This window comes from Anastrepha ludens, chromosome 6 (genome assembly GCF_028408465.1).
Source record: "Anastrepha ludens isolate Willacy chromosome 6, idAnaLude1.1, whole genome shotgun sequence".
In the NCBI taxonomy this organism is placed as follows: Eukaryota; Metazoa; Arthropoda; class Insecta; order Diptera; family Tephritidae; genus Anastrepha; species Anastrepha ludens.
This window is the reverse complement of record NC_071502.1, coordinates 58,950,610-58,970,881: the sequence shown is the minus strand read 5'-3', so window position 1 is coordinate 58,970,881 and position 20,272 is coordinate 58,950,610. Positions and strand designations below refer to the sequence as shown.

General features: G+C 33.7%; 2 protein-coding genes across 5 annotated transcripts in view; both read right to left on the bottom strand.

Moving 5' to 3' along the window:
* Positions 1–1,333: 1,333 nt before the first annotated feature.
* LOC128867083 (uncharacterized) lies at positions 1,334–5,061 on the bottom strand. The gene is made up of 3 exons (XM_054108179.1): positions 5,050–5,061; positions 1,959–2,053; positions 1,334–1,847 (listed from the first exon to the last, which is right to left on the bottom strand). The coding sequence occupies exons 1-3, from the start codon at positions 5,059–5,061 to the stop codon at positions 1,445–1,447; spliced, it is 510 nt and encodes a 169-aa protein (XP_053964154.1). The 3' UTR covers positions 1,334–1,444.
* Positions 5,062–12,945: 7,884 nt separating this feature from the next.
* Positions 12,946–20,272, bottom strand: part of LOC128867916 (ras-specific guanine nucleotide-releasing factor RalGPS1) — a 57,712-nt gene continuing 50,385 nt past the window's right edge. For all 4 annotated transcript variants that reach the window (XM_054109535.1, XM_054109536.1, XM_054109534.1 and 1 more), the window contains one exon: positions 12,946–15,894. In XM_054109535.1, the coding sequence (XP_053965510.1) occupies positions 15,240–15,894 (655 nt within the window). In that variant the 3' untranslated portion in view covers positions 12,946–15,239. The remainder of the gene's footprint in view (positions 15,895–20,272) is intronic.

Sequence of the window (20,272 nt, the reverse complement as noted above, 5' to 3'; positions counted from 1 at the left end):
CCTCGAAGCAGTAGCACCGGAATGTTATTTTTAGTTTAAACTGACAGAAGAGGCATAATAGCAGCTTATATTTTACAAATCTAAATAAAACCACACAGAGTGACAGAATTTATGAATGGAAAATTATCCATCATTTGCCAAAATTGATAGTAGAAAATACATCAGCTGAGTTTGTTTACAAATACTTGGCCAAAAAAGTTACCATTAGTATTTTTTATATATTCAGGTCAGATCATATGTTTTCGTGACTGACTAAAATTCTCCAACATAAAATGAGCGCCCTTCTAGCATCGAACTGTCACTTTGCTCTCTCAGTTTTTGAGTGCAGGATAATTTTATGGCATTAACAAACGCCCACTTGCAAAACAATATATGCAAGCTCAACAGCAGTTAAACTGAAATAACCGAAGTAGACTATAGTTTCTCTCTCTGAGTGGAAGTCCACAATTTATCGATTCCCACAATGGCTTTTGCAAAAGTTGCTATGGCGAAAGCCGCTAGAAACTGTCATCCACTGTGTGACTACAAAGGCACAATGGAGATGAAGAAAAACGTTTTTGGGTACAAACATATACAATAGGTTCTTAAGTGCGTTGACTTCACGAACTGGGATTAGAGATAGTAAGGGTTTTGGATCCAAGTGGCATAGCAAAGAGCCCAATGGGGAACCTACCGCGCGTCAGAAGAAAGTGGTGCACGCATTGGTAAGTTTTAATATTTATTTATTTATTTTGTAATTTAATTTTTTTTATAAAAATATAGGTCAAATTACAACAAAAACAATATAAAGCAAAGTTTCGAACTTTTTCGGCAAATTTTCATCAAAATTTCAAACTTTTTACTCAAACATTTTAGAAAACTTTCGGGTATGCAGTTTAAAGATCATTGAATTCTGGTAGAATAATAACAATTTTCAATTGGTTCAGAATTGAGTTGATTTTCGACAATTTCTGATGACGGTGTTCGCTATTTTCTTCCATTTAAAAAATATTGGAGCAGGCGTTAAATGGAGAAAATGCATAAAACAGCTTCCAAAAAAATGCTCACAAATCAGTGTAATTTTTGATCTTCTTGGAACTTGCACTTTATTATACAAAAATTTAATTTCTATAAAACTGTAATATATACATATGTATAAAAAATATCTGTACGTAATATTATTATTATATTGTATACACTTTTCAAACCCAAGTGGTGAATACTTTTCCTCAAACTCATTCGTTAAATATTTTATTTCATCCACTACAAAGATTATGTAAATACTTTAAGAGAATAGCTTAAAAACTAAATTAACTCAAACCAATAAATAATAAACATTCGTAATCCACGCTAATCCATATATTTCTAACGAGCAGTACGAGTACTACATATTTTTATACTCTAATTAAGTCAACGAATCGTCTTTGGTGAAGGAGATTGCATTAATCCACTCCCTTCCCTAACACTATTCAAAATCTATTTCACGCACATATTTGCGTTTGATGCCCTTCTTCCAACCACTGTGCGCACTGCTACTGCTATAAATAGACCCACTGCTGCTACTGTCTCCACTCCAACCGCTGTAGCTTTTGGCCGAACGCAAACCACTGCTGCTGCTACTCGAGTAGTCATCACTGCTACTACTCCAACCGGCACTATTCGTACTATCCTCCTTATGCACCTCCAAGCCTGGTGGCACTTTAGGCAGTGGTACCCACTCATTCTGCACCACCGGACTCCATACTTTCTTCCAGATGGGCACATAGATCGCTTTCGGCCGCCAGTATTTCACCCAACGTGACTTCCACTGGACATTGCGTTTCCAGAAGCCATCCGCGGAGGGATCATGGCTCGCGGTGTGTTTCACACTACAATGAAAAGTGTTAAGAGATCAATTATACCTACATAAAGCGACAATGTAAATAGTTGCATACATTTAGGCTTTGCATTTATTTTATAGGCTACAATTTGCTACTCACACTGTTGTCTGTGATGAAGCGGCGTGCACTGCGCAGCGTGTGTAGAAGAGTGTTGTAAAGCAGATGGCAAAGAGGCTGAGGTATTCACTAAGAAGCTGTGAAATGTGTAGGTATTATTTATTTTTCTTTTAGTTGTTTGTTCTATATATTTATGTCTCAAATAGAAATGAATTGCTTTTAAGTTATTATTCTTATTGACACACCATTTAAAATTAAAATTTTTGGTAATATTTTTTAAAGTAAATATAGCTTTTTTGCTGTCTATTAAGGTGTATTTACATATTTAAAAAATGCCATTATTTTTTTCGTAAAATTTCACGAAGGTCGGTCAAAAGGTATGAAATCGGTTTTACTAAAATTGGAAATAAAAATTTTGTTGCAGAATAATAATCTTTAAAGTTCTCTCAATTAGATCGGGATCTTTCGATTGCCCAGCTTATATACAACCCAACTCTTCGGTTTTTTCAAAACAGAAAAAGTAAAACGAGTATGCGGTCACCTTGGCTTTTAGCTAAGTTTGACGAACAAATATCATCCTTCAATTTCTGGTAATATTGTCATTAGGGTTCTAATGAGGCCAAAACATTATATATATATATAGATAATTGGCGCGTACACCCTTTTTGGATGATTGGCCGAGCTCCTCCTCCTATTTGTGGTGTGCGTCTTGATGTTGTTCCACAAGTGGAGGGACCTGCAGTTTCAAGCCGACTCCGAACGGCAGATATTTTTATGAAACGCTTTTTCATGGCAGAAATACACTCGGAGGTTTGCCATTGCCTGCCGAGGAGCGACCGCTATTAGAAAAATGTTTTTCATAATTTTGGTGTTTCACCGAGATTCGAACCGACGTTCTCTCTCTGAATTCCGACGCATCAACCCATTCGGCCACGGCGACCGCCGAGGCCAAAACATTAGTTATACAATTTTAAACCCATTTAATAAGCAGCCAAATAATTCTTTCGAATTTCACATTAATTTCAACTTTGACATTCTAAATAATTGAAATGGCAACAAAATGCAAGTCGTCTCGAAGACATGCCATGGCTGATTCGTATTCTCTTTAACCCGACAATAGCTTACTAAGCACAATTTCACGATTAGCTTATCTGATTCATTCGCTCACTGAGAATGTTTTAGAAATAAGTTCACTAAAACTACAACGTAAATCGAAACCAAAATATTTATTATAATAATGAATATTATTTAATTTATTTTTTTTTTTGTTTATTGTTTTTTTTTTTGTTTTTTTTTTTTTAGAAGTAAGCTCGCAAAAACTATTAGGGGAAAAAATTTATTACGTGATATATTTGAACGGATCCAATACAAAATTTTGTATTTGTTTTGTTTTAGAAATAAGTTCACAAAAGCTATATCGTGGGGAAAACAAAATTATTACGCCATGTTTTTCAACGGATCCTATACAATTGTTTTATTATATGTAGGAGGTGGCGCATAATTAATCACTTTACCGGAATATTTATAATTGTTGCAAGTGGCGTCGTACGTCAATTCAATCATATTTGACATTTGTGAGCCAGACAAGCATACAAACAGAGCTATGGAGCGCGTAAAGTTCCAAATAAAAACTTTCCATATTAATATTTTTTTTTATTTAGTAATAAAAAACATTCAAAAACTAAATTGGATGATTAATTTTGTGCCATACATTTTCAAATATCAGAAACATTTTTTTTTTTGCAGCAATGGAAGTAGGCTTCGTTAATGTCAACAAGAAAGAGAATGCAATGAAAGAAATTGTTTACAAATTAAACATTTGTACAAAAATTTAATCAGCTAGTCAACTCAAAATCTTGATGATTTTCAATTTCATGCAAGGACTTCTCTGTCTGCGTATAGAGTAGAGATAAGTATTCCAATTTGTTTTTGTTTGAAATAATACTATAGGAAAAGCTGTAAGCCAGTGGTGCCAAGCCTATACTGCCAAGCTCACTAACACCATAAGTTCTTACTGAGTTGTCTTGACTTCAATGAAAAATTTACATGAAAGCACACACATGTACACAGAAATATAAAAAAGTGTTCATATGTATATGAGACTTGGCCGCCCATAAGGAATTTTGGGGCATCATTACTCTAAACTCAACTTATTCTTCTCATATTTACTTTAACAGCTAATCGAAAGCCATCCTTTGGTAAAAACTTAACCTGAAGTTAACTGATAGATGGATGATCAAGAAAACGCCTTTAATCAGCATCGCTGATTTAAGCACCCTGATTAAGCACTAAATCTGACATTGAGAAAATGTTGCCTTAGCGCTGGACGAGTGACAGTGCACACAGGAGGCAATTTAATAAAATCTCTAAAATGTCTTGCATTTTTTCAGCATGCAACTTGTACAAAAATTAGCTACACTGATTAAAAATCGGCGGCCGCCGTAGCCGAATGGGTTGGTGCGTGACTACCATTCGGAATTCACAGAGAGAATGTCGGTTCGAATCTCGGTGAAACACCAAAATTAAGAAAAACATTTTTCTAATAGCGGTCGCCCCTCGGCAGGCAATGGCAAACCTCCGAGTGTATTTCTGCCATGAAAAAGCGTTTCATAAAAATATCTACCGTTCGGAGTCGGCTTGAAACTGTAGGTCCGTCCACTTGTGGAACAACATCAAGACGCACACCACAAATAGGAGGAGGAGCTCGGCCAAACATCCAAAAAGTGTGTACGCGCCAATTATATATATATATAATTAAAAATCCTCTGATTTAACAGAGATGGTAAGTCTATTGGGGTGAATGACTCCTTTTCAGCAAAACAAAATTTTATTTATTATTTTCATTGCCATCAATTGCGAATTTTGCTTTTGGTTAGCAGCTAACCGGCAGCTCATCTTTCGATTAATTTTATCAGAAGCTATCTGATAGATATTCAGTAACTAAATATTGAGAAAACTTTTTTTTTTTGACATCTACCGATTATGTGCTCATTCACGGCTTAATCAGATACTGAGCAATCAATCCAAAGTATCTGCGCGCCCACTAATCACCACATTTGGAATTAAAATTGGTTTTTCAATTTTGTGATCATAGATTAGATTTCACTTAACACACTTTCACTTAGACACTCACTTTTATTCTCATATTTAGAATTTATTTATTTAAAATTCAATAAATGACTCTCCTTCTTAGATATATTTCAACGCGTACACTCCATATACTTCAAAGTTTCGTACGATTTAAAACGGCAGCACTTTCATTCGCCGCATTAAATACTCTGCGAAATTGTTGTGGGCTGAACAAATATCAATAAATACGTAAAATTTCAAAAATGCATTCAAAATACAACGACAATTTGTAAATTTGCATTGTTACGTAGCTTTACAGTTAATCACTTTATATGCGCCGACACATCTCTTCACTCTTGAGTAGGAGTCTACTTTGTATTTAGTCTACTTTTAACGCAGTTCATCTACACTTTTGATATCGGAAACCAATACATTAATATGTACCTCGACGAGGTATCCCACATGACAATTACAAATTCGTAACATGTGTAGAAGACCAGTTAGTAGCATGGGAAACAGCTACAATAACAAAATAAGAGATTAAAAAGTTAAATTTTTCAAAGCACGACACACTTATTTGAACTTATTTTTGGGGTGTCCATGTAGTGCACCTCTATGCTTCCCAATGACAATAAAAGAGCTTAATAAGCCTTAGCTAGACACTCTGCCTGTAAAAAAAGATATTGTAAAATTTTGACAAAATACTTGAATCTACAATCTCAGATTCCAAAGATTCATTCAATCAATTGAATGTTTACTATGACGAATTTAAGCAAAATATATAAAATAGTGATTCAAGTGGAGTGCGAAAAGTGTACGATACGTGACTGTAGTTTTGAACAATTAACAAAAACAATTTGCGATTTGTATAACCATTGACTCTTATGTAATCAAAAGTAAAAGAAATCATGCAGGTAAAATGTACTCGTAATGTATTCCGAAAATGTCAGACAACTAAAAAATAAATTTATGCACCAATTTTAACAACATTAATATTTGAGTGACCACTAACGTATACGAATAAAAATTGCCATATAGGGCTTCAAGGGCTTAGGCAGCTAATTCCACATTGATGGGAGGAGAAACAATTTTCAGAAACTTCCAATTTATTTAGAGCCTTATAAAAAATATAAATAAAAACTAAATGATAGCAAATTTTAGTGGATTTTTTGCGAACTCACCTAAAATATGATTTTCTGAATCGAGTTCAATTTCAGCATCCAACTATCTGTGGTCACTCAAAAAATAATAATAATTATTATAATACTTTTCTACAGAGCTCCATAAATAATAATAACAGTAAAATTTTAGCGGATGCCTCCTTGAAATTTCAGTTTTCCCATTTTAGCAAATTTTCGATCTCCGATATAAGGCAAATGCATCTCTTTCCTAAGTGTTTGTGCTTAAAAGCGTTATACTGTGTAATAGGAAACTTCGCTGGCAAAATCATTTTATTTCAAGGTAAAGAAAATAAATCAAAGCAAATCAAAATGTAAAGAATCAAAACAAAAAGAATAAAAACAAGAAAATTTTAAATTAGCGGGCGCAGAAATTGTGGAATTTTTGATTTAGACGACTAAAGTAATGAAGGAAGCGCGAAAGCCCATCCATACCTCTGAAAACCATTTGGAAGTGCACGATTTCGAATCCGCGGGCACGAAACACCAAATTATAGAAAAAGTTATCTTCTAATAGCGCTTGCTGCTGGGCAGGCAATTACAAACCATTCTGAGTAAAAAATTTGAAATTTTGATGAACATTTTCTGAACTTTTACAAATTTTATACAAAGTTCGAAGCCTTGCTTTATTGGGAGTAAATCACATCTTATTGGAATGGTGGGTATTTTCTTTACTTAGAGAAAAATTGACGTAGTATAATAAAAAAATGTACCCTATTTTAAGCAAACTTACTTTTTAGGTAGATTTTAACAATTTTTGATGGATTCAATTTGAACAAAACAGCGGTGTAAAATGTTGCTAGCATCATGTTGGCAATATGTTGCGAGCTTTTCTCAGTAGGAAAGCTACATGTTTGTGAAAATTCAGTGAATGGCGTGGTAATATCGTGATTTGAACTAATTAAAACTAAGTGCCATGTGTTAAATTATGAAAGCACAAATTAATATCCGTCCGGCTCTCTCGAAAAATAGACTATGCTACCTGGGTGCTCCCAGTTTTGAAAGGCTAAAATGTATCCCTGAACTCCAGTTTGAGTGACTCCTAAAATTCGTGAACAGTACGCGCATCTTGAGCGATGCACATTTTTGCTAAAAATAGAGCTCTGTAAGGCGATTCACTAACACATTTTAACGATATTCGCATTGTTTCTTTCGCTAACCACAATTTTAACGATTTTGCTATTCGGTAAGCCATTTCGTAACGAAAATCGATAAGTCAAAATTAGCTGTTTGGTTAACATGTTGATTATCGCAAACTAAACGACAACAATTTAATTGTGGTTAAACAAAACGAGAAAACAAGAATTAGTTGTTTGAATTAAAATTTTGAAATCACATTAACAAAAACTTATTAAAAAAACATAGCTTCTAGCGATTCACCTGCAACAGCATCCTCTTTGCTGCAAAACCAATTAAATATATTAGAAATTTGGCTTGATAAATGGAGGATCAAAGTTAACTCCGACAAGTCTACCCATGTCACCTTTACGTTAAGAAAAGATAACTGCCCTAGAATATTTTTAAATAATGCTGTAATACCAATGAATACCAAGGTGACATATTTAGGAATGCATTTAGATCGACGCCTTACTTGGAAATCCCATATTAAGGCCAAACAAGAGCAGCTTAAAAATAAAACCAAGCGAATGCACTGGCTGCTTGGTCGTAAATCTCAGCTTAGTTTTGAAAACAAAATAAGACTATATGAAGCTATTTTAAAGCCTGTATGGACCTACGGTATACAGCTCTGGGGAACTGCTAGCAAATCGAATATAGAAATCCTGCAACGCTACCAATCAAAAACTTTGCGTGCACTTGTTAACGCCCTTTGGTTTGTCACAAATGAAGCAATACACAAGGACTTAGATATCCCATTTGTAAAGAGTGAAATTCCAAACTTTTCTAACAGATATCTTGCACGGCTGTCAAACCATGTAAATACGAATGCTATATGCTTATTAGACTCAAGTAATGAAACAATACGACTGAAGCGTAATCATATCTTAGACTTGCCATTTCTCTAATTTTGCTGAATTAAATTATTTATTCAACACTAAATAAAAAACAAAATACATAAGTTCCTATATGAAGATAAGCAACTCATTAGTGCAATTGAAATTTAATACATTTAAGATCAAATATTAGAACAAATATCGTAATTTTATAAGTAGTTTTGCATTTGTGCAAATACTACCGCTGCTATTAGATTATAAGACCTAATTTGCTGAATATCATTATATTAAGATAGATTGCAAATAAAATACTTACACAAAAAAAAAAAAAAAAAACACGATTTTGTTATTTAAGTATCTGGCTTAGGACTTATCGCGTGGAGAAGAGATACTGAACCCTCAAACAGTGGATCGACGTTTGCTCCGGGAAGTGGACAATCCATTCTATTTGCCCACAGGGGACTTCCAAAAACTATTCCGGTGAACTCCAGACTTGACTGAGGACCTAATTTCTCAGCTTGGTCCCAGACCCATCTCAGAGGTCCCAGAATAACACCGATTTCGACTGAAAAACAGGAAAATCTTGCAGTCTTCAAGCCAATTTAATTCTAAATTATGCCTTTTCATTGTGTTTTTTTGTAACTGGATGTTATTAACGACCTGTAGGTGAGCAATGGGGAATATCCATGAGCCAGTCGTCCGTTAGCCAAAACATATAAATACATAGTGTAACAAATCAACCGTTCCATGTTTTGCGCAAAGGTGACGTTACCTATGACGCAAGTGGAGCAGCAAACGGCAAAATAAATGTTTGATGGAGTTGCTCGGCTGTGGGGCGGCTTCTTTTAGGAGCTGTCAGTGCTATCCAAAAGCAATAAATGCACACAAAGCATTGGGTAAATATTAATTTCAAATAAACGGTTATTTTATTTTACTTACTTTGTATGAATATAATTGAAAAATGTTTCAAAATTGAATTTACCAGTTTGGCTGATATGTCTTTTTGTTATTCTTCTTTGCATTATTCGCTCATTTTGATATTTAATTTGGCAAAGATGCCACTCTCTATGAGTTTGAATAAATAGAAGAAGACACAACCCACAAACCCACAATTAGTTGTTCAAAAAAATCGAAATTAAAAAAAAATGCTTCGATCAGGCAGGAGTTTTTAAGTTTTTCAAAAGCAGTATAAATTTTATTGAAATCTACCAAGCGGTTTTTAAGGCGACAGATACATGTCAAATTTCGAAAAAAAATTTTTTTATAAAATGTTAATATAATCCTTTAAGAATTTGTCAAAAAAATTTTAGAACTTAAATTTAAGTATTTCTTATATTATGGATCGTCAACCGTGACGACTCTATTCTTTGGGTTCGACCGCTGGGAGAGGTTCAGTTATTATTCAAACTTTAAACGCGTTTTTCTCAAAACTATATATTTCGAATTGGCGTACACGATAACTCAAAAAGTTATTGACCGATCTCCCTGAAATTTTGCACACATCTTTTTTTATACATATATATATATATATATATATATAAGTATAAGTATATATATATATATTACTTTCTATGTGAATTAACAATTCGAAAATTTTTCGAAAAAATAATTTTTTTGAATCAAAAATAGTAGAAAAATATGCCCCAAAATTCATTTTTTTTTTGAAGCATTTAATTCCGCGAATTATTTTTTTCATATTTATTTAATTCATATAGAAATTATGACATTAATAAACAAACAAGGATTTTGTATTCAGGTCACTGACACCGATGCTATAATGCCCGCCGATTGAGAAGCCCGCTGCGGCCTTCCTGGAAGAATTGAGTGTACATCCGCCATTTTAAATTATTAAAATAAATAAAAAAATGTATATTATTTTAATGTATAAATAAACTGTATGCCAATTTTGAAAAAAATATATTGACTTCTTCATTTTAAATAATTTCAATGAAAGTCAGGGAAACTATGGCCGTCTACAGGTATCTGTCCCTTTAAGTTAGAGTGATTACCAGTTAAAAAACATGGTTTTGAGAAAAACGCATTTAAAGTTTTTACTACTACTCCGGAGCGCCCTTTGGTAATTGTTGAATCTTTTCAAGATATTATACTTTAAGAAAAAGCAAAAAAAAAAAAACAACTTTTTGAAAATTCTGACTACCTCTAACCTCTTAATTGCGCAATTCCCTGCTAGTAATAAACAGTTGGACGAAATCCGTAAACGACGTCTACTGAGATTGCAAAAAATTATGCCAGCAATACGCATGCGGAATTCGTAATTACATTTTATAATAAATAATAACAGACCAAAGTGTCTATGGACACACGCTTTTTTTCTGCAATACAGGTATGAATGCATAATTAATAATTTATAACAAAAGTTTTATTATAATTATTTCTTTAAACCATTTTTCTTTGCCGGCGTCCATTTTATTTCGTTTTTCTTTTGATGTTTCTCTCTACATTCGTAAAAATAATCATCTAATATATAATAAAGGGTTGTATGTCCAAAAGTATGATTATTATCTAGGATTACACTGTGGAACAAATTCAGGTTAGCAAAAATTAGGTCCATTCTGAGAGTGGCGGGTGAAAATAGAGGCGAAATTAGAAGACCCGTATCGCGCCGTTTTTTTATGTTAGTTCGAATTTTTTTTTAATCGGCCTTCAAAGTTCGAAATCGAAGCAAATTGTTTATATGGTTTTTTGGCTATAACTGGTCGACTAATAGATATTTTTTCAATCTGTAAAAGCCAAATTATTGCTAGAGACCTGTGCAACGATTACAATTTTTGAAAAAATTGATTTCGAAAATTTTTGTGGTACTTATGAAACAATATACTGAAAATCGGCATTTGACTGCAAACTTCGAAGGCCGATTAAAAAAAAATTCGAACTAATATAAAAAAACGGCGCGATCCGGGTCTTCTAATTTCGCCTCTATTTTCACCCGCCACTCTCAGAATGGACCTAATTTTTGCTAACCTGAATTTGTTCCACAGTGTTATTTTATAATCTCAGATTTCGGAGAGAAATTTTGTATGAGTAATCTCGCTTTTTAATTACTTTTAGTTAACATAAGCTTGTGATTAGCAAAATCTTTGGTGCAAACGGTAAATACTGTCGACAAAAATAACAATTGTCGAATAGTTAAAATCTTTATGGACCAAAAATGTCTCTGCGTGGCTTCGGCCAACCAGTATAACCTAACCTATACGGCAATGCAATTTGTATGAATTTTGGCAGCCATTTCACGTGAAACGTGAACTTAAGAGTACGAGTACTATGCTTTAGTGAAAAAAACAGCCGGAATTTCATTGCTTGTAAATCGTTTTATTTATTTTATTTTCTCGTTTAATAGCTTTTTTAAGTTTTTTTCTTTGTGATTTTGTTCTTTTTACGCTTAACATTTGCTCGTGAGTACATGCATCATATGTGTTTACTAAGTAAGAATGTATATATCATAAAAAAAATATTTTACTTTGCAACGCATATAAATATCAAAATTGACAACATACTTATTTATTGTAGCGCGATGCTCTTACAACAAAAACGCCTATAACAAAAAGGAAACAATGCTAATGACATGCAGTTACATTCATAAATATCAGTAATTTTTCCTTTATATGTATATGAATATTTGTATATGTATTCGTAATAATCGCGCATAAGTTCGTGGTATGTACGCATGTATGAATGTATGTTTGTATGTATGTACGTAGTATAATAAATTTAATAAAACAATTCGTTAAATCTATGTATGTGTAGGTTTCAATGTTCAAGTATGCATGCACATTCGCATGTGTGCATGGATAATAGGGCGCATTAATTTTGATTTCGATTACTGATAACATTTCGTGTATAATTTATTTTTAGTGGCATAGCGAAAAACAATGGCTCCGATTATCGCTGACGTAAGCTTTCTTTATTTTCTGAATATAATTATTTTCTTTTAGTATATGTATGTATGTATATGAATATGTCTGTTGTTGGTTGGCTGTTTTTATGGAACTTTGCGATTTACATGTATACATACATAAAATATGCACTGCATTGGAACAAATTGTTTAGGCTTCTTTGCACAAATTTAAAGCTAACAGTACAGTGTTTTCACTATTACATTATTACATACATATAATTTATAATTATTCATAACTCTAACAATTATTTGTGTATAAAACTATTGTGTCTATAACAACTACATATGTACGTAGCATGTATGTATGTATGTATGTATGTACGTAGTACATGGTACAATAAACGCTTACAGAAGAGTAATAGAGTATTCGCAAAGCGCTAAGGCAAAGTATGATAAATATTAAGTCGTTGCTTTAACTATATTATATTGTAGTATTAAAAAAAAAATGGAAATTAAATTTAATGCTAATTTTAGAGCGTACAAAAAGACGCTTAGTTACAAAAATAATATAATATTTACTGGGCATTTTAACTGATCGAAGGAGAGACTATGCTGGATTTTAAGAAATTAATTTGCAAATGTCAGCAAAGTGAGTAAGTACGAGTATTAGCTAACATAAATAACAAATCAGCGCATAAATTCTTAAAAATTAAAAAAAATATAATTTTATTGAATAGCATGCCACACAAACTTTAATATCATAAAAGATGTTTTGATTTCTACAAAATTTTCAGCCAAAAACAATAATTTTCTAGAAGTGGGATATACTTAACACTTTGAGTGCTGATTGTTTCGCCAGTAATATGCGTTGGTTGGCATTAATCTAAGCCGGGTATACATATCTCTATCTGCACGCCATGAAGCCTTAGTATCGCCAACTGACACCGATTTATTGCAGTAACTAAAAAACTACGCAAGTGAGATTTCTTTCAGGAGGATATAGAAATTTTGAACGGCAACATTTTTTATCAAAACTGTTCTGCATTCAGATGCGGCCTGAAAAACACAACGATACTGTTTCGCTTCTATTTTCTGATTCCGCTAATTTTTTCAATTGAGAGTGATGATAAATTGCTTCTCTTTATTCCGATCACTCAGAAGCAAAACTTTTGAAACTAAAAAAAATGATCGATTTCGAAAAAATGTCTCAAAATTTAGGTGTAGTACAGGCACCTATGACAAAAAACGAGATGAAAATAGCACGTCGCGTTGGATTTGGTAGAGATCGCGAGTCACTTGCCTCTGTAAATCGAAGAAGAATGAGGAGGAGCAATCTCTTTTCCCCTGAGTGTATCAGCTACGTTCAATCAAGCAGCATGGCGAGGACAGAACCGTTCCCTAGTATACACTACTATAAGAAGTATCTATTTTGTTGTAAATATTAGATTGAAACAGAAATACGAGAATGATAAGGCTATCGCCAAAAATTCATTTGACTTGAGACAAAAAAAAACACACAAATTAACTGATAGAGAAAAGAAATAAGATATTAATAACGTAAGAAAGTTGTATGCACTTCAATTGACGAATTTAGTAATATTGGCGTTTAGGCGACAAAAGTCAAAAGCGAAAATAAGTTTGGCGTTCAAAGTGTTAAGTTAATAAAATCATAAAAATTCTATTAAACCGCTCATATAAAATGAAAAAGCTCAAAGCCAGTGAACAATATATTATATATATTAATTTTCGTTTTTTTTTAAATGCTTAGACTTGTATATCGTAAGTATGTAAGTATGTACATATGTTTACTGTATGCTAATAGAAAAATTTGCTATTGTGATAAAAAGTTACAAAATTTAATTTACTGTATAAACGCTACAAGACATACAAATATTTATTTACTTTCCATTGATAAATTTATATATTTTCGCATACACCGCTTCAGACCGCCTAATAAACACGACTTAAGCTTGGATAGAAAGAATGCTGTAGAATTGCTTTCAGGCTGCTATAAAATCTATTGCGGAAGTCCACCAGCTGATAAGTTTTCTCTTTTATATTGTATAATTTTTCAATTATTTATTTATTATTTTTTCTTAATACCGACCCGACACACGTTTGCGTATGCGCAGAATTCGTAAAATAATGTTTCCAAAATGTTTTCGCATTATTTGTATGCTCAAAATTTCCTTTTTCTTCGTTTAATAATTTTTTTGCTCTATTTAGAGTGCTGGCCAGCGAATTAGACCACTGCATCATCGTCACACTTTGATGTTTTCCGAACGTTTCTACGACCCAAAGTTTTATTGAATGCTTTGATGTTTTCCGAACGTTTCTACGACCCAAAGTTTTATTGAATGCTTTTAATTCGCAACGTGGATAATCCTGATGTGCTAATAAAAATGATGATCAAGCAATTATTGTTTTTCATTCTGCTGTTATTCAGCTCCAAAAATGTTCGAGAACCATTATTTCATTCAAGTGAATGATTATGTATTTGAAATCTCTCACAAGCCTTTCAGATAATAAGCAATTCAGAATATTTCAATCATTCTTCAAATCCTGCATATGCACTTATTAAATATCGTATATGTGATAGGTGTAACAGTTAAAATGCCTTACAAAAATTGCTTAGAAAAATTATTATTACGAACTATCATTTTTTACAAATTCATTGCGTTAGCATCTAAAACAAAAAAAAAAAATTATAAGAAAGTTGCTTTCGTTTCATTTTGTTAAGAATTTCCAACTATTCTGCGTTGATTTCATTTCGAGTTTCCTATGAGTCTCCCTTGATTTTACTTCCCAGTTTTCATTAAGTCTCCTTTAGCTTTCCATTGAATTCGTCGAGTCCGTCTGCCCAGACATATATCAGTCTTTAAAGAATTCGTTCGTTCATTAAACACGTACGTATGTATGTGTGTATAGTGGAGTAGATGCCCCCCATAATAGTGTCGCCGATACCTTCGTCAAATTACATTTACTTATATGTATGTCCTTGAGTAATTAATAGACAAGTTAAATGAAAGCAACAAACATTAATCGTGGCAAAAAGTAAGCTAAGTAAGCCTGAACCACAACAAGCGTAGCTTAAAGAAGAAATTTCATTTTGAACACAGATGCTTCTAAAACTATATTCATTTGAGCTCAATTAATCGAGCCACACCTACATATATCCTTCTCCTCTTTCACGGCATGCGATTTGAATTTGACACAATTTACTCCCCCATTCCCATTACACACTTATCCCATCTTCACCATCACCACATCACTCAAAAGACATCAAGTTGATGGGCAATGGTTTGGGTGCGCTACGCTGCATCGCCACTTTACAAATGGATGCTGTCCAAAGTTGTGTTGCCTGTGCGCTATCCGTGCGAAATTTGTAGATCGTGCCCAGTGAACGATGATATAACTCAAATGAGTTTTTATGTTTCGTATTATCGACGACTTGCGCAAACCAACCCTCGAGCGGACACACTTTGCATGGCTCACGCTTAAAGTCGCTACGTTCACTACCTTTAAATGATTTGGGCGGAAAATAAACCAGTGAATTGGCCCAAATCTGCAGCCAGTAGCGTTGCCATGAAGCCACCGCCGGTTTGCGACCCTCCTTCTGTACGGTCTTGCGACGCACACAACCCTGCACGCAGTGTTCGAGGTCGTGTGAGGGCGCATATATCAGCTCCAAATCACTGTTATGGCAGAGTACGCCTTCGGCACTATCATTTGAAGTGGCATCACCACTACTAAGCATATTACTGCTATGCTCCAGTACTGAATCGTCGAGCAGATGGCGCGCTTGTTGTTGACTAAGCACACTGTGGTCGTTTAGGTGATATTCGTCGCCGTAACCCAACACCATAGAAGGATTGCCATAGTTGGCGCTGTCGTTGTGAGAATGTGTTATTTTCGCGAAAATGCTGAAAGGGAGCGGAAAGAAGAGCTGATTAGTTAGTTGAAAAATATACATTTTGCATTCAAGAACTTTAGATGTGAAAATAAATATACAGACAACCCGCTTTTTTTTCAATATTTTGGCAGAAAATGTAGGTACATATACGAAACTTGGGTTTCCGCAGAGCAGAAAAACAGCATGCAGCAAAATACTTAGAAAATAAAAAGACCAAATAAAACCGTAAATTACATAGCACAATATTTCTAAGCACAGTAAACATTTCTAGGCATTTTTTTTTTTTTTTTTTTGATGGAATCAAAACTAGCACCTTATCAAAAACAAAACAAAACAAAAAAATCGAAAGCAAAGCAAGTACTAACGCCATAAAATGAAGCATGATATGAAGTTAATAGAGAACACTTTTAAGTACCACTACGTGTGAAGAGAGAATGCGAACACATTAGATTACAATGACTGCCAACCATTCAAGCCACGATTGCACCAGGAAGCAAAACTTCATAAAATTTTATTTTCTAACTACACAAGCCAACAAATCTCAAAAATTTTAATAACCACGGCATTTGATATATCAATTGATACAATTTAATACCAAACTAGAATGAGTTGGAAATTTTAAAATTTCGGTTGTTTTGAGCTTTTAAAAAATCTTAAGGCTACCAAAATTTCAATATCTTCGCCCTTAGTGAACTAAATTTCTAGTTATTTTATTTCTGTTATAGACAAGTAAATAGCATTTCTAGAAGAAAAAACTCAATCTAAATTTAAATGGGAAATTTTTACTACTTTTTATTTTAACAAAATATGAAATAACCCCCTGTTTTTTTGCACCATAGATCTATAGCCTTTTTATAATGAACGTTTCGCATCATCTTTTCGAATAGCCAAATTGCCGAATCATAACCGAATACAAAATGGCAATGTTATATGAGATATAATAGACAAACCTATATCTACTATCTTACTGTATTCTTAAGTTTTCGACATTCCCACAATTTATTGTTGTAAGAAAGAATAAAGTAGTTAGAAGTGCTTCAAACTCGCCAAACGCCGATGTGATCAATTTTTATTTTTCTGATAAGGCTATTTAATTCTCTATAGCAAAAAGAGGGCGGCGGCCGCCGTGGCCGAATGGGTTGATGCGTGACTACCATTCGGAATTCACAGAGAGAACGTTGGTTCGAATATCGGTGAAACAACAAAATTAAGAAAAACAAAACATTTTGCTAATAGCGGTCGCCCCTCGGCAGGCAATGGCAAACCTCCGAGTATATATATAACTAATGGTTAATGGTTGTAAAGGGTTAAGGAGTAGCCCTTTAGCACTGCGACCATATTGATCTATTGTGCACCCTATGCTGTGTATTGACTGTTAAGTATGCTTATGAATTGTACCAGCTCCTTCTGAAGGAGTGATTGAAGGTCTTCATCTGTAAGCATGAACTTGTTTAAAAACCTTTTCCTTCTGTGCGTCAACCCCGGACATTCGATAATGAGATGTTCCATAGACTTCTCATCTTCGCAGCAGAATCTGCAGGTGCTGGTGTTAGTTATGCCTAATTTATGTAAGTGTTTGTTGCAGGTGAAGTGACCCGTGAGGGCGCCTGTGAGAGTGCGAATGCTCTTTTTGTTTAACGTGAGGGCCATGTTGGCTCTTTTAGCGTTGAAACTTAAGAACTTTTTGGAGTGTCTAAGACCCTCTACATTGTTCCAATGCTGATTTAATAGAGTTTTGGCCCAGTATTTTATTTTTTGTTTTAGGTTGTTTTTGTTGAATCCGAACATAGGACTAGGTCCGATGAGGTTTTCATCTGCCCCTTTTTTGGCTTGAAAGTCTGCCTTTTCGTTGCCGTCATATCCCTCATAACTATATAACTAAAAATATATAACTAAAAATTCGATTCACTAAGGGCGAAGACATAGACGTTGTTGCTGTCGTTGCTGTAGCAGCATAAACATTCCCCGTGCATATACGAGGAATGCTGCTGAAGTGACAGTCCTTGACCGGATATAAATCCGAGTCGTTTCGGTTACGTAGAACCGACTGTCGTGGGAACGAAGATACAGAAGTAACTTTCTTTACCTTTTAGAAGCTCAAAAAACCGAAAAGTATAAATAAAATATCTAGAAATTCATTTTACCTTTGGACTCAATGGAAAAAAATTTTACAAAAGTTTGATGTATCAAATGCCGTGGTTACTTTTTTTGTCGGGTAGTGTTATTAAATTGTCATCTCGGCATTTTCGAAACTTACCGTTATATAGAAGGTAGACGTGCAACTTCGCCCATTTCAAATGGTCAACTTACGTCAAGTCTAAAATTTTACTTGGCTTACTTGGGAGAGATTAAACATTTTACTTGTAGGGGTGGTAGGCGTGGTTTTTGCCAGATTTTCAAATACCGTGGGTGCACAAGTTTGATAAATACATAGATTGATACATATCAAAGATGGAGGTAATGCACAAAATTTTGGGTGCTCTACGCATTTCACAAGCACTAGATAAATATGTTGGAAAAAATTATATTTTTCCCTATTTATCAGCAGTTTAGCGATAATGAAACCACCACAAAAACATTTTTTTGAGAAATTATTTAAATTTAGTGATAGTGCACAAATCTCTACTACACTCGAATAGTGCAAAATGTAAATTAAATATATTTCAAAAATTAGGGGTCATGCCGAATAAAATATAATAATTTGTTAGTCAGTGACAGATTTTTGTGTTGTGGTAGTATTTTTTTTTTTGTGTGTTTTTGTTTGTACTAAAATTTTAGTGAAAAAATGTTGCACGTGACTTAAGGAACTTTGTTTTTACTTGTCTAATGGTTAATTTTATTGGAAAATGAACATCAATAGTGTTAGTTACATTACCACGACCTATTAGTGGAAACTGCAAATTTAATACCCCCATGCACACTCACATGTAATCAAAAGTGCGCCTATTTCCCAAAATGTTTAAATAAGACTTTATCCTCGTCTGATATCAACCGGACTAAACATGAAAAAGCACTTCTTTATAAAAACTCTTGTTTAGTGAAAGATTCGTCGAAATAACAACGAAAATGCTTGGGCTCAAATAAAGTAGAAGATTGAAAATTTTGTGAATAAAGTTTAAGCTTTTCAATTATTATATTTGCGCATCAATTTTAAATAAATATATAATTTGACCCTTAGTTAAAATTACACCAGCTTGAGGCTAACTAGAAAAATGTGCTCGTCATATTTCAAATTTTTAATGCAGTTGTTAATCGGTGTATAAGTTTTATGACTAGTGGGCAATTATATGGGATATGTTCTAGGGTTTATTCAACAAGGTGGTCCTACCAAGATTGTGTCGTCTTAACTTGGTCTCTCAGGTAACCCGCTTAGAGTTCTTTTAGCCTGCCGATAAAGTTTCAGAAATCGTTCTGAGGCTATCCTGCAATGAGTATGAGTTTCTTGAATTGCGATTTCCCATTTTGACTGAGGTCTTTGAGCGGCAAATTTAGAATGCTACAGATTGCAAAAAACATATGCAAATGGGTTTTTTGGATTAGAAATTTACTTTGGCTTATGATGAAATAGAAAATGTACCGAACATATTGCTCTTTTACTTGAATAGTGTCGTAATCCAAAGGACAAAATGCTGAAAAATTGCTTAAAAGTTGTCAATTTATTATGCCTTCCTAAGTAAAACTAAATACACATTTTCATCTAATGAGATTCTAGGCCTCGTCGATTCGGCACTTCTCTGTTCGCTATCTCTGGCCTCTGCTCACTTGACGAAAAATTTGCATGTGAAAGCAACAACAAAGTTATCGAGCAGATTCGGTGCTAGCAAGTATTATTATGCCCCATGAAACTCTGTTTTTACAAATAAATGTCTACTGTTTGTAGATATCGCCCTGAATAGAAGAAGAAGAAAACTATTGAAGTAAATGAGCGACATGTAGATGCTCAGAAACTTTAATTCAGGTTTAAGTTATTGAGTTATCAAAAAAATTTTAGAAGTTGCAGATATTTGTATTCGTAATAGATTTTTAAAAATACAAGGTTTTGCAAAAAAAAAGTGTACATTAAAGTAAAGAATACAAATAATTCGCGCAATTCAATTATCTTAGAATCATAATTTTACAGGAAAAATATTATATAAAGCGCAACTAGTACTTTCAAACAACAGGCATTGTTTATAACAATATAAAAATTTTCGCAAATAAGCAAAATGGTATAGAATTTGGAATACGAACAAAGTTATGTATGAATTTTCCACTCACCGACTGCATCTACAACGCTTATTGGAAATTGTGCCAATGCCGGGTGCGATCATCAAAATGGAACATTGACATTTGTGATAGAAATTTCGTGGCAAGCTGGTGCTGCGAAATCTGCCAGCACACACGACAAT